Source organism: Rattus norvegicus, chromosome 9, assembly GCF_021556685.1.
Source record: "Rattus norvegicus strain SHRSP/BbbUtx chromosome 9, alternate assembly SHRSP_T2T, whole genome shotgun sequence".
In the NCBI taxonomy this organism is placed as follows: domain Eukaryota; kingdom Metazoa; phylum Chordata; class Mammalia; order Rodentia; family Muridae; genus Rattus; species Rattus norvegicus.
In genome coordinates, this window is record NC_141542.1 from 121,021,467 (window position 1) to 121,036,170 (window position 14,704).

Here is a 14,704-nt window from a genome sequence, read left to right on the forward strand (position 1 = left end):
TTGCTCTGCTGCCCTGCACTGCTATTCTGTAAATGGTGAGCTCACTTTGAGATTGCCAGAGAGCATGGCAATCACAGCACTAAGGGTCAAAATGCATGACATGGCTCTGTGAGCCTTGCACAGGTCGTTTTCTTTAACGTCCCCTCCCAATGTCTAAAGTTGGAATCTCTGAATGATTCTCTGTAGGTTTAGTGTTGCTCAGGCATAGGCCTGTAAATAAAACATGGATGAAACCCATGTCAGGCACCTTGTCCCGGGACTCGTTCCAGAGTGGTATCTGTACAGATTTGAGCTGTGGGATTCTGAATTGCATAGAGGTGAATCTTGGAAATATCAGGCTCAGAGCCTTGTTCTTAGTCAAACAAATATGAAAAGGGTCAATAACCACAAAGTACAGAATGGGAGTTTTAATGTCGCCTGTGGGTCCGCCTATTTCCTGCCTCTTGAAATCTTTCCTTAAAAAATCTTTCTTAGCCCATGTGTCAAGTGGGATAAGATCAGGACATGACACTCCCAATGTCAGGACTCTCTCATAGATGAGGTACCTGAGGAGGACTGTGGATACCTGGGCACAAGACTCCTAAACCTGGTATCACAGAAACACAAGTTTCACATTCCTAGTCCTGGTTGCAACAGCATCGCCACCAAGCTTCTTCTGTGGAGTGGGGCCTTCTTCCTCTTCTAGGATTCAAGGTAACCTCTGACCTGAGGCTCTCAGGCTCTCTGTATCTTGCAATGTCTGATGAGACTTTGGTCCTTGAACTTTCCTCCTGTGCATGGATGCTTTCCATGTACTTCCTAAGGATTTGGTCTCTCCTTATAGAGCCCAAGCTATTGGCTGCAATCCAGTGCTAAGCTGGGGACATCAGCAAGGCCAAAATGTTTGTGACAAGAGGCTTAATATGGAGAACAAAATGAAGGAACTTGTGTAAGTTGAGAGAAGAATGGTTTCTTGCAGTAGATGTGGTCCCAGCTGTCTCCCTCCAGTCTTTGTACCTCCCAGACATCCTAGCGCCCCACCAATGTATAAGAAACCCTCCTTACTATACTTGTCCCTCTAACCTGAAAGTCTGAGCTTTTCCACGGTGCTCTCCTGTCAGCAGAATCAGAATCTCACTGAAGTGTTAGCCAAGGAGACATACAAGAATTGAAGGAGGCTGAGAGGGGAGACTTGGGATCTCTCTGCACTAGGACAGTCAGGGTTTTTTGGAAAGAGTTAACCTGTGCCATTCTGCCTTTCCAGTGGCATTGTAGCTGTCCTGGTGAAGGTGACTGCCTGAACTGGTGAACAGCATGGCGTCTCCAGGCCCTTGTTCTCCTCCCTACAGTGTGGCTAAGAATGGAAACATCCAGTCAGGGGTGTCCACATGGACACCTCAAAAGTCTGTTCACTGTGGTCAGACCATGACTGGGGATCAGGTATGGAAGAGCTTCAAGAATGGGGTTAGTGAGCACAGAGAATGTGAGGATCCCAGCAGAACTCTGAGGACAGAGACACAACTACACCTTTATTGATCATATGCCCAGTTAGAGGAAGCATCACCTGTGTTATCCGTGTACTGAAGGCAAGCAAAGAGACCCACACGTAGATCCTGCAGCTTCCCCTACGAAGTTTTCCCCTGGAGACTTGACAGCTCAAGGGCTGGGACGGACATATAGACACATCCACGGGTGAGGATGATGGCCAATGGTTCTTCCTCCATAGCTGAAAAAAATGTGCAAATGTTACTTCTGATGAGCACCCACTCCACTGTGCACAGCCCTACATTCATACCCCAGAGACTCCATTTTAGTGTGACAGTGTCCTCTCCATTTCCCAGTCTCATGGGAGCATCATGAGGAAATGGTGGGACACTGCAGATATGCCCCTGTCCAGAGGTGTCCTCCCACACCTGAGCCTTGCTAAACACACAAGCCGGGTCCAGAACCCCCAAGACTTCAGCAGACTTCTTGCCTCCTTTGTGCAAATGGGTGTCCACACACCATTCTGAACACTTACTTAATAGTCTAAGGGTTGAGATCATCTTAACACATTTTGATAAAAGTTTCCACGAATCCACTCATCTTGACCAGCAGAGACGCACTGCTCCCATGACTGACAGAGCTCTACCCTCCACCAGGATGGGCTTATGAGGGTCCAGAGATGTCATTTCCACAAGGATGTTCCATTTTCTGGCAAATGAATTCTCAGTGTTGGTTAGAAGGTCTATTCACGATGATCAATGTTGAGATGCACTCTGAAGGGATCACAAGACATGGTGATATGAAAGGCTGGCTCAACATGGATGTGCAGAACGTTCTACAAAACAGTATCCATTGAGTTATTGGTTCATCCACCAACTGGTAGATAGGAACTCATAACACACTGGACTGCAACTTTGACCAGAGCAGGTGAGGTCTACGTTGAAAAGCTGTGAGTATAATGAGGAGCAAGTCAGCTAAGTGTCAAGTTCCTCTCCTGTGCTGTCTTCCACAGTAGAGCAGAGAATGGCTAAAGCGTGACCACTGATTCCAGACTGTGTGTACCTGTGCTGCCCCACTCTGCTCAGGTACCTTGAACCCAGGAAAACCCCACAACTCACTGAATTTTTAAATAGGGGGTAAACCACCAGACCTTTCATTGGAACATCATCCAGCCTTTGTAACGTCCCAGACTGTTGGTGACGGCCAAGAAGAGAGCGTGGTGTAGGCCAAGAGGCAGTGCAAACATGACGGAAAGGGAAGCTCAAGCTTAAAGAATGACAGGTTAGCTACAAGCAAAGGATCATTCCTGACGTCTAGGCGGCACCTGGGTTTACGTGTTTGTGCGAATGCCAGAGGATATTAGAAGATTTGTTTTTCAGCCCTGGGTGATTCCTGAAGTGACATTCTTTGAACTCTTCATGGTTAGACCCTAGCCTAGTCTTTTGAAAAGAATGATTTAGGCTCCCGAGTACAAAAAAGTTCTCCAAAGTCTAACCACATTCTCAAGCATCACACCTTCGAGCACATCACTGGGAATGTCACAGGGTTTGCAAATTTACTAGCTTTCTCTTAAGCCACATGTGTTTCATGTCTACAAGTTTCTGTGAAAATTGTGCCCATTAATACAACTTTACATGTGGTCTTTTCAATTCCTCCTTGCAAGCTGTTTTATACTGGAAACTGCACATCAAATAAGACAAGCGAGATGGTCACCTCAACAACCACCTCAGAAACTGAGACAGTCTGCCAGCTCAAAGCAGCTGGGTCATTGCTAGAAACCAGGAGGAGATATTCCCAGGAAACATGGGCCAGATGCAACTAAAAAAATACTAGAAAGACAGCAAATCTTGGTGAGGAGTTAACCTGTCGGGGGTGGAGCAGGACCTCAGGGGCACAATGGACGACAACAGTATCGACAATTTCCCAAATACATCTTGTGTGTAGAGTTCTAAGTTGATCTTCATGAAGTTCACACATACCAAACAGGACAGGAAAAGCATGCGATAATCAAAGCTCGTGTCTTTCCAGGTGACGTCCTCCACTGGAAGTGGTAAGAACGAGCCAGATGGAGTTCTCCAGAGGCACTGGGAAAGCTTAGAGAACGACAGCCTCCTGAGAAGCCAGAGAGCAGGGTTGGCATGTGGGCAGAATGTGCAGGAAAAGGAGGCCTCTCTGCATCAGAGACCGCACTGGCCTGTAGTCCAGTGTCATGCCATGTTAAACTCAGAGGAGCCTGAGATCTCCAGGCAGCAGAAAGAATCAGAGAGGTGATCCATGGCTCCCTGTTGGGCCAGAAGAAACAGGCTACCTTCTGATCGAATGTGTGCTCTCCCAGTGTGCGAAGTCCTAAACCCAGCTCACATCTGTGGGAGAGGCAGATCATCTGTCCCCTAAGATATAAAAGGACACAGAACTCTGTTATGAGAGCATGGGCCAGTCCCACTTGAGAGGAATCCCAACGTCATTGCTTCAAGTCCCTAGAGGATAAGGTGTTCAAAAAGGCCAGCTCGCAGTCATGGTCTCCTGTCGCGCCCACCTCGGCCAGCAAGGAAGACGCAACACAGTTGGATTCTTCTCAACAGCCTTTACTGCAGGACACCTTCATTGTTGACATGGGGACGCGAGCAGCAAAAGCGCTCGACTCATATACACAACAGTATGCTAATATTCTTTCAGGGATTGGCGGGGCATGAGTCACCCCATTATCACCCCACTGTCATCCCAGCTACTTGTCCTCCAGAGATTGGTGCAGCATGAACCATCCCATTAGCATAGTACCGCCCCAGCCAGACTGCAAAACCACCAGGATCTGCAAGGAAGACATGAGGGGATGGGATACCATGGGATGAGAAGGACAGAGTCCCCAGTACCTTGGTCATGATCCAGCCCATAGCTTCCTGACCTGACACTACTGAGATTCTGCAGAGAAGAAGTGTGAACAGACCAGAGGATGAGCTCCTCACAAAGAGAGTCACAGGACTTAAGTGTGCAGACACAGAGGACAGCAGAGAGAGTGCATGGATGGTAGAACATCATAGGATATTGCCCTGTTCCTGGAGAAGCATGCTGATACTAGGGAAATGCCATTCAGAGAAGACTTGCCCACTGAAGATGGGAGCACAGTAAGTGTCTTTCTTCCCTGTGATCAGCTGATGCCTGTCGAAAGTGTAGCTTACTGAGAGAGACAAAGCTAAGTGTTCCCAGGGACCCTACCTCATGCTGCCTCTAGGCATCATAGAAGTCTAGCTACTCAAAACACTGTTTTAGTCAGGTTCCTTTTTGACTACACTAAACACGTTCTATAGAAAAGGAGGCTGGAACCCAGAATCCAACAGCGGGAGAACTTCCTGGAAGTGGCGGGCAGGTGTGCACACTGAGCAGTGAGTGTCAGCGTGTTCAGGGATTCACACCACAGGATGGGTAATGAATGAAGAGGGACAGGCCCTCACAGGAGATCCTGAAGAGTCTGTGCAGGGGACATGCCACCCAGGGATCCCTCAGTCCTATCAGCCCTCCTGGACGCTATTCATCTTAGAACTATGAGTAATATTGAGATGGGACTGAAGGAACTTGGGTTCGTGGGTTGAGATGAAGCACACGGTGAGAGCCACCTGGGACCTCACCATGTTACTTACCTGGTCTTTCCTTTCAAGTGTACACACCGTCTGCTCTGAGACAGAAAGTTCAGGTTGGAGGATGGAAAGCTCATCTTCTCACAAGCTGAACTAGATTTTTGCCTCAGAGGCAGCAGCATTAGCAGCAACTACAGTTCCAACTCACAGAGTTCCAGAGGTTGGACATTCATTGACACAGCAGGTCCCGTCTTTCTCTTCAGACCGTCCTCAGCAACCAGAAACAGGGAAGGACTTCGGTGCACAGAATCAGGATTTTGGCTCCGTCCTGTGTTGTTCCTGTCAGAAAAGCCTCGTGACCCTTCACTGTTTACTTAAGGTCAGAATCATAACTGGAGGCATCTGAAGAGAGACAGTGACAGAAGGTCAGAACACGGAGGATTAAGATAACTCCTCCCACCTGTACTACTCAGTGTCTTATTTTCATAGTTAAGGAAAATCCTGGAGAGGGACAGGGTATGTGCAAGGACTGACTGTCTGCCTGGAGAGGGAGCAGGCTAAAGGCTGAGGGACACCTCAGGTCCAGGAGACCTCATGGTGAAATTTATCTGCAGCCATTACCTGCTTAGAAACTCAACATGCATATATATGTGAAGAATGATGGAGCCCCAGGCAGGAACATGGCTTCTTTTTTCTGGGATTCGAACATTGTCATCCTATCAAGATGGCCTCCTCATCTTCTGACTTTCCCATCTCCTGTAAAAGAGGAGTGTACACGTCAGCTCTTTGGCATGTTGTTACACCCAACACTCCCAGGGCCTGATATCTGAGTGGAGAACACCATTTCACCAAGCAATGAATTACAATAAATGTCCCACAGGGTTTCCATAAAATTCACACTATCACAGCCCCTCCTCAGGTCCAGTTATTTATGATGACTGTCTGTCTCATGACTGTCCTCATGGCAGAGCTCTTTTCACAGGGACTGAGTTTCCCAACAACCTGTACTAGGATAACACTCCCAATTTCATTACCCTTTTTACCTGTTTTGATGTGGACTTACCTCATCACCTTTGTCTTCCCGAGTGCCCTGGACCCTGCCCAACTGTCAGCTCCTTGGGCACAGCTTGTCCACCACACCAGTGATCCTGGGATCCAGCCCCTAGCAAGGGCCTTGCACATCACTATGCATAGTGAATGGCAACTGACTAAAGGACAGATCACATGAATGTATAGAGACAGGATGGAAGCTGGGGTCACATCTCAGAGCCAATCTTCACCCTAAATCCTTGTGGGTAAGAATGAAGTCAGGCCTCTGAAGGGAGTGATGGCTTCCATGATGCTACAGGGGAACAGGGGCAGGCACAGTCCAGGTCATGATGAACAGGTTGTATGATGAGGACTGGGAGGCCAGCTCCTCAGTCAGCCCACAGTTAGAACACAACTCTAAGGAAATGCAGAAATGCAGTGGCAGTGGTCAGGGGCCACCCACTGACTGACCTGTAGAGGCCTCTTGGAGGCTTTTCAATCTCAAGACTGAGAAGCAAGGCTAAGGGATTCTGGGAAGATGTTGCTGTCTTCTGGTGACAGGGTTGTGACTAGGAGGACACCATCATAGAATGAAGGCCTGAAGACGGGCTCAGGGGTTACACCATGTAGCTTCCAGGTATAGGTTGGCCTCCCCATCATTGTCACATGCAGCCTCCTATTCTCACGTTCCTCCTTTCCTTACTGTCACCTCAGTGACAGTAGCAACTTGTAATGCCAGTTGACCTCTATGGAGTCAGGGCAGTCATCCCATGAGCTTGAAGGGCCGAATAGCCTTGCCAGAGGATAGTTCACTGGGACATGTGCTTCTATAGGTCATGGTAACAACACTGCAGCCTGAAGTGAAGGGGACCAGGTCCACCCACTGTTCATGTCCTGGGTCACTCTCACAGGGCTCAGGATTCTCAGTATCTCCCCTTGATCTTGGGCTTTACATCAGGACACCAATGTCATCTGTGTTTTCTCCCCCATTCCTCCTTTGTCTCCTGGCCCTAATGAGGACAGACTTCATTCCCTAGACTCTAGACCTGTCCACAGCCCTGCAGCATCTCCCACTCTTACCTCCCCCAGAGCTTGATTTTGGACATTTTCTTGGGTATGACTGAGAAGTCTCTGTCCACTCTTGCCTTGAGCACTGGAGTCTCAGTTGGGTAGGATCAGAGTTGCAGATGTCTGTGGTCTTCTCTTTAGTCACAGACAGGGAGAATATGGAACCTTAGATTAGCATAGGGGTCAGGCCAGGTTAAGAAATCTGCAGGGATGCAAGTGTTCAAGCTTTTTCTGAAGACAAGGGCGACAGGGAAGAGGAGGCCTCCTTCCTTTCCTGTCAGCAGTATCTCTGGAGCAGCGACGGCTGTCCTGGTGTGACCTGCACTGGTGTGGGTTACGTGTGCTTTAGGAGGAATGAGCCTCAGGGATCCTGGTGGTGCTAGAGGTCACCAGAACACCTGTCCCCTCCTTCACCATTACTTTTGGGTTCTGGCCATTTGGGTGTGAATGCTACTCTCAGGCAGGATCCTGGTGCACACAGCAGCATGTTTCACAGTAATTCAAGCCTTAAAGGTTCCCTCAGAATTCGTGAGACCTACAAGTGGTCAGGATATAGCTATCATCTGGGACTCCCCTCCCCAAATGAAAAAGCCTATGATTCCTATTTTTCTCATTGGGACCCTGAAGTCCAGGGAGATAAGCCTAGTTTGTTCCCCATGCAGCTACACAGACTGAGTGCACCCCAGACTTCACACTCTCCCACTGTGGACCGAAGCATCCACCATGCAAAGCTCCTGGATTCCTGGGTGTTGGTGTTGACTCTGATCCAGGAGTCACTCAGGTCTCACAGGTGAAGTCCACCTCCTTTGTGGCCTGAGCTTCTTTTGTCGGCATTACAAGGTGCCACCATCATCATTGCATCCAGCGCCCTACTGTCATAGTCCTTCTGTCCTCAGTGTCCCCGTAGTTACAGTAGCACCCTGTTGGGGCAGACTGGGTATGTTCATATGGAGACTAGGGTATCACTACATCACTGTCAGTCACAGAATGGCCTTGACAGAGGACACGTGGTACAAGCTTTTCAGAAGTAGATGTGGAGAGCGCAGGTCCTCAGCTGGTCCTGCAGCTGGCAAAAAAAGTCTTCCAGAGCCTGTGCAGTCCTGCATGTCCATACAGACATGCGAGCACAGAGAGGTCCAGATCCTCTTTTCAATTGTGTTACCTGACGTCTGGAGAAAGACTCAGGTCTGACCACGGGAAGGAAATGTCTTCACCTTGATAGGAGATAGAACCAATGGGGGAATAGGAGAAAAGAACACTGCTTAAGTGTCTATGAGGATGGGTGACATTTATTCTCGGGATAGAGGCATTGAGGGCATCTGCTCAGATTTGTTCCCTGATTACCAATGTTTTTGGCAGCTGACAAAGAGGCCCTGCTCTTGTGACTTGGGTCCATGTAGAGAATTCTGTCTCATTGTCCACACACTGCCTTACTGGGTTGGTTGCTGTCTTACTGGCCAGAATGCAGTCCACTGTGGTGGGAGTCCAGTCTCTCCCACTTCTCCAGAGGGTGACACTCCACACTGATACACTGATGGAGCTCAGCACTGGGTGTTCTTCTCAACCCCAGGGAGACGCTGAGGTGGCCCATTAGAGCGTTGACCGTTGTCCCTCTGCCGGGCACCACACAATCACATTATATTCCACCTGGACATTTGTTCCTGTGTACAACAGCCTCACATCTTTTCTGCATACCTTGCTCAGGGAGGAGGGTTTTACTCTGTGTTTCCAGTTCAGCGTTGGTATTGAGATGTGATCCTCTGCAGTAATGACCACCTGCCCTCATCGTCAGAAAGCTATGTCCTTCTGGCCTCAATGCACCAGCTTCTGTAGGACGGTGCCATCATCTGCAGAGGAGAAGCAGAGGAGGGAAGGCCTTAGATGCAAGGTGAGGAACCCCAGGTACCATGGACAAGGGCAAGCCCACCTTTGCTGAGAACTTCCTACTGCATGAGATACCCCCGTGTAGATTACAACTAGGGTACGAGCCAAAGTGCTCAGGAGGGAAGGACACTGGGGCAAATGCAGAGACGGGAGAACTGATGGGCCATTGTCTTTTCCTGAATGACTAAAGCCTGCTCTTGAGACATGCAGTGGCCATCAAGAATAGCCAAGGCCATCGACTACTGGACGTCAGCATGTTGTGTGTCAGGAAGCTAATGGAACAGCACGTCCTTTAGGGCGGGGAGGGAAAGGGTCACATGTGCCATTGGGCTTCGTCTCATGCTGACTCTGGGATAGGGACAGTCCGGATCCTGTATGCACTGTGCAAACTCAGGTTCCAGAGGTAATCAATGACCATCCTCTGCAGATGAGGACAGCAGCAACTAATTCCAGAAATCAAACACATGGAGGATAGAATTGATTGGAGGGTGGGGGTGAGCAGCTGAGTCACCTGATAAAGAGGCCTGAGTGAAAATATGACAGGAGGTAAGGTCAGGCCGATTAGTGTTCCAAGAGTGAGGACACCTTACACCCTGAAGTGTCTGCCCTGCCAGGATGTGATTGCCTCTGCCAACTGTGTTGGACAAGTTTCTGACTATTTAGTCAGGTGAATGTCATTCTGGAAGAAAACCTTAAGAACATACCATCTTCAGACTGACAAGTGAGTCTGCAGTACATTTTCATGATTTCTCACTGTGTTTAATCCAGTCTGGATGGTAGCTCAGCTGGGCAATATGAAGCATGCTAAGGAAAGCATGGTGTACAAGCCAGTAAAAGAACCCTTCATGGTCTCTACTCTTGTCCCTGCTTCTAAATTCCTACCTTCAGTTACTACTCTTGACTTCTTTCAGGGTAGTTATAGGCATGCGTGTGAAGATAAGAAACACTTTCTTGGAGAGCCAAACAGGACCTGTTGCTTCTTGTGTTCATGGCAGTCATGGAGCAAGGAGGACTTGGCACACACCTGTCGGATTTTGGCTTCAGCCTCAGGCAACCTCATCCCAGAAGCCTTGTGGCAGCTTCCTACTGTACTAATGCCTCAGCGGGGGAATTCTAGAGAGATTAGGGCTGGCTGATGAGACAGGAGAGAAATAGCCTGATCAATACGCCTGTCTATCTTGGAAACTTTCATCTTAGAGGACGTAGAAATACCTAGGACACTGAAGTAGTTACCTCACGTTACAGATCCTTCGAGTTGGAGGGGAAGCATACGCAGGTCCTGGTGACACGTTTTAACTAGAATCACCACTGGCTTTGGCACACCTACAGGTATAAGTGAGAGAGGGTGGAGCCCCACAGCTGGAGCAGAGCCTCTAGATTCTGGGATGCCACTATGATCCCCGTTTCTAGTTGGCCCTGTTCTTTCCCACAGTTCTGACCCCTCTCAGAACTGTGTTTTCTGATCCTCAGGCACAGGGCAAGAACCCTTTGGGTATTTTCCTCGTGTGGACATCAAGAACGCCAGAGCCTGAGCAGTATTACGAGTTTCTGGACGTTTCACCTGAAGTAGACGTACAAACAGCTTCCCCTTGGGTGACCACAAACACTGCACTGTCACAGAAAGACACCATCATGTCCAGGGATTCAGGCTGGCAGCATGTCACATGGCTTCTCCCATGGTCCTCTGTCCATTCCATTCTTCCCTCCCAGGCTCTGACCGGCTGTGGCCTTCACAGAAGTGTCTCCTTGCTCCCTGGACTACCATGCATTCTCTCTGTCCCTTACCTTGTTAGATGTTTTCATGTGGCCCTACGCCACCATTTTTGTCTTCCTGTTTTTCCTGGACTCTGCCAGTATGTCTGCTGCTGGCGACAGGTAGATCTTCAGGCCTAAAGATCCCGGGATCCAGCAAGTAGTGAGGGCTTTGCACACAGCACAGGTTTCGTGAATGTCTTCTGACGGGAGCACTGATCACAGCCTGACAGAGTCAGCCTCGAACACGGGATTGGATTTCAGACCCCGCTTTCACACTGGAAGTCTCGAGCATTTAAGTAGAGTGAAGTGGGGCCCGTGAAAGAGGACAACTCCAGCAATGACGTGGGCACAGGTGACTGTAGAGGGAGCACATGGGCGGGCCCAGCCCAGAAAGCAAAGAACAAGCCAGATGGCTCGGACACCAAGCCCTGCCGTGCCGAACAGCCCACGGCCTGGGAACAACATCCCAAGGAAACCCCGTGACATTGGTCACAAGGCTACCATCTGACACATAAGAGGAGACCCTCCTCCAGGCTCTTCAGATGTGGAAGACTGAGTGTCAGAAAGATGGTCAGAAAGTTCTTGTTTCTCAGTCACTGAAGCCTTCGAGGTTCACTCACAAGGTTTGCAGCTTTCTTGGGCTCAGAGAGACAGATGTGCTGTGTGCCTGCCCCAACCCTTCCCACAGGAAAGCAGCTCACACAGGCTGACTGAACTGCATGGCGGCTGACCTTTCACTTTGTATTCCCTCAACCTCTGTGTGTGGTCCTTCTGCAATGTAGACTCACCACACACTCACTGTAGACAGAAGCCTTTCATGTCCACAGCTTGAGCACTCCTGGGACTTGGTTCTGGGTCAGATCCTGGAGTCCATTCATGCTCCCACAACTGATGCCCATCTCCTATAACCCCAGAGCCTCCTGCTGTCAGCCATATACTATGTCCTACGTCTCCCAGGGGGGACTCACAGGACAATGGGAAGTTCACAGGCTGCTGGAGCTTCAGTGTAGACCTGAGGGAGCCTGGTTAGTGTGAGAGGCCATCAAGGTGCTTCTTACGTATGCACGGGGGTGGGATGTTGGATGGGTGTCCCTTAGCCTGTCCTGTGGCCACACAGGAATTGCCCAAGGCAGCACAGGCATTGAATGGATTGCAGAGCAGAGCTGTGGTGGGATGCTTCCCATCTCTGCTCCTTACTTGCTCTTGAGCAGGCCTCTGTTGGGTTCACCTGTGATGACGAGAAGAAGGGAGAGTTGAGAAGGCCAGGGGTCAGTGTCCTGATGGAATCACTGTGAGGCATTGCTGCCTTGAGCCTGGTGGCCGTGAAGATCCTCTGCCAGCTAGTCTTCCCTGAGTAGGAGTTGGTTGGTAAGAGCAGCATGCAATGGTATGCCAAGGGTCTACATGCCACTGTGGAGATTCTAGTGACACTGAAACCATCTCCACTGGATAGGGTACCCACGATACTCAGTAAGTGGGCATCCAGCTCAGTTTCCCCATGTAGGCATCCAAGCAACCATGTGAGGCTTCACAGGGCTCAGCACACTCTGCCTGTCCAGTGCAAATGTAGGGGGACACTCAGGTGGCCCCTTTGTGTTTGACCATGGTCACTCTGCCAGGCTCTAGGTCCCCAGGCAGAGTCTCTATCAGAATATATTCCCCATTGACAACAGCTGCACACGTCCCCTTTCACCTTGGCAGTACCCACAGCTCTTGCTGATTACTGCTAGTGTAGCTGCATCAGATAGCACCTAGGCATGGTCCAGCCGGATTTCCTCTTGAGGTGGTGAGCCCAGGATCAGGGTTTAATCCAGCTGGAGTAGAAATGCATCTGACCATCCCAGGAGACCCTAGAAATGTACACCTTTCTGATTTTTCCAACAAGAAGACACTAATAAAGACAGAGAACACACAACACAAAAGCAGAGATTGCGCCTCTGATGCCTGCTAACCCTTCATTGGGTTTGGCCTCCTGCCTCTTTCAGGGGTGCCACTTTCTTGGAGAATCTTTGCTGGGTTCTTTTCTTCCAAGCCCTGGGCAAACAACTGAGTCTTGACAGGCACTCCCTGATGCTGTTCCTCAGTCTCTTAAAGCACCCCATCTGCTGAGGGGGAGATGATGTTTCAATGTCATAGTCTTGGTCAGGAAGCACAGGCAATTCCTCCTCCAATAGGCTTCTGCAGATACATGGGTCACTCCCATGTCCAGAATGGAGGTAACAGCTAAAAGTGCTGCTCTTCTTGTTGGTACAATCTAGAGAAATGGGAGGCATAGAGACACTTCTGGCCACCTTGTATCTTGACGGTGCCAAGGCAACAGGCCCATGCTCTCCTGAGGGCCAGATGTGGAGTGGGCAAAAGTTGGGTTCACTTCTCACTAGGGGAAGACCAGAGACAGAGGGATATGACTCGGATGGGGGTGGGGTAGGGCACAGGTTCAGAGGCTTGGATGATGTGATTGATGAATACTCAACCCTCTTGTCTTCTTGTTCTTTCAAAATTAAATATGCCCCCATTGGTGCATCAAATTTTTGGTTTTTCAATGACTCTCTAATCTCACTGGCATTAAACCCCATGCTACAGAGCACATCTATTATTTGGGTGTCTGGGTAGGTCTTAGGTGACAAACTCTGTTCAGACTTTATGACCCATGGGTGTTCTTCAATAGCTTCAATGGAGGGCCTCTTTTCTATGGGAACTGTGAGCATTTGGTGAATAAGATTTTCAAGCTGCCCAGAAAAGTAAGATGGGATAGCATAGGTCCGTGTAACGACCTCTTCCTCAGTATCTTTATTGGTAACTATTTTGTAGGGGACGAACCCGGCGGTCATAAAGTAGAGCAGCACGCCCAGACTCCACACATCGGACTTTTTTCCATCATATGGCTCCCCAAGTAAAATCTCTGGTGCGGCAAAACGTTTGGTCCCACATAAATCACTCAGTAAGGTGCCAGGTCTCTGATGTGCTGCAAGGCCAAAATCGATGACCTTCATGAGCCCATCTTCATCTTCCATGATGTTTTGTGGTTTAATGTCCCGGTGGACAATATCGAGTGTGTGGCAGTATTTGATTGCCGACACAATCTGTCCAAAATGTTTCTTCGCCACTTCTTCCTGAAGGGGGCCATCTTCAGCTATCAAATCATATAAGGTTCCTCCAGGAGCAAACTCAGTCACAAGGTGGACATGTTTTGCTGTTACCAGCACTTGATAGAGGCAAATAATATTTGGATGGTGTAGCATCTTGAGTATTGATACTTCCGACAGGATCCTTTTTATGTGCCTCTCTGTGATCTGTATAGTCTTTATTGCCACGAGGGCCTCGGTTTTCCTGTGGCAGGCGAGTTTCACTGTGCCGAATTCACCGTGGCCAATGGAAGAAAGCATCTTATACTGACTCCCTATGCTCTTCTTTTGGGAGTGCCTCGCCATGAGGCTAGGTATTCACTGTGCTCAGGTGCACACGTCAGATTCTAATATAAAATAACTCACAACTACCACACAGTGTACTGAACTGAGGTCCTCAATCTGACAACTGACAAACTAGACACCGAGGAAGGAGTCCCACAGGTTACCCAAAACAGCTACCTGGTCAGTAGAGACAAAACCACAGGCCAGCCCACAGCCTTATAGAGGGGACACTCATTCTTCTATCACAGTGGACTTTGTGAGGTCAGAGGCAGAAATGGACCAAGCACAGCACGCTATAACCCAGAGTGGCTATTTCCACTTTGGGCCCAGGGACCTTTCCATTTCTATGAGAATGAGAATGCCCTCTCTGAGCTTCTGCTTCTGCAGATCAGACAGATAGATATTCACAAGTCTAGCAATTACACGCAGCAGAGTACCTCAGTGGACTTTGTAGCTGGATAGTGAGTATGTCAAACTAACCATCTGGACTTTCAAGAATGAGGTGCATTTTGGACAAGTGTT

At 49.2% G+C, this 14,704-nt stretch overlaps 1 protein-coding gene across 2 annotated transcripts; it reads right to left on the minus strand.

The window, feature by feature from the left end:
- Nucleotides 1–1,484: 1,484 nt before the first annotated feature.
- On the minus strand, nt 1,485–14,361 carry Smokwl4 (sperm motility kinase W like 4). 2 transcript variants are annotated; one of them, XM_087567154.1, is made up of 6 exons: nt 10,803–14,361; nt 6,100–8,980; nt 5,658–5,792; nt 5,245–5,438; nt 2,000–2,237; nt 1,485–1,705 (listed from the first exon to the last, which is right to left on the minus strand). In XM_087567154.1, exon 1 carries the CDS (start codon nt 14,201–14,203, stop codon nt 12,728–12,730), a length of 1,476 nt encoding a protein of 491 aa, XP_087423280.1. In that variant the 5' UTR covers nt 14,204–14,361; the 3' UTR covers nt 1,485–1,705; nt 2,000–2,237; nt 5,245–5,438; nt 5,658–5,792; nt 6,100–8,980; nt 10,803–12,727.
- Between the last annotated feature and the right edge of the window lie 343 nt (nt 14,362–14,704).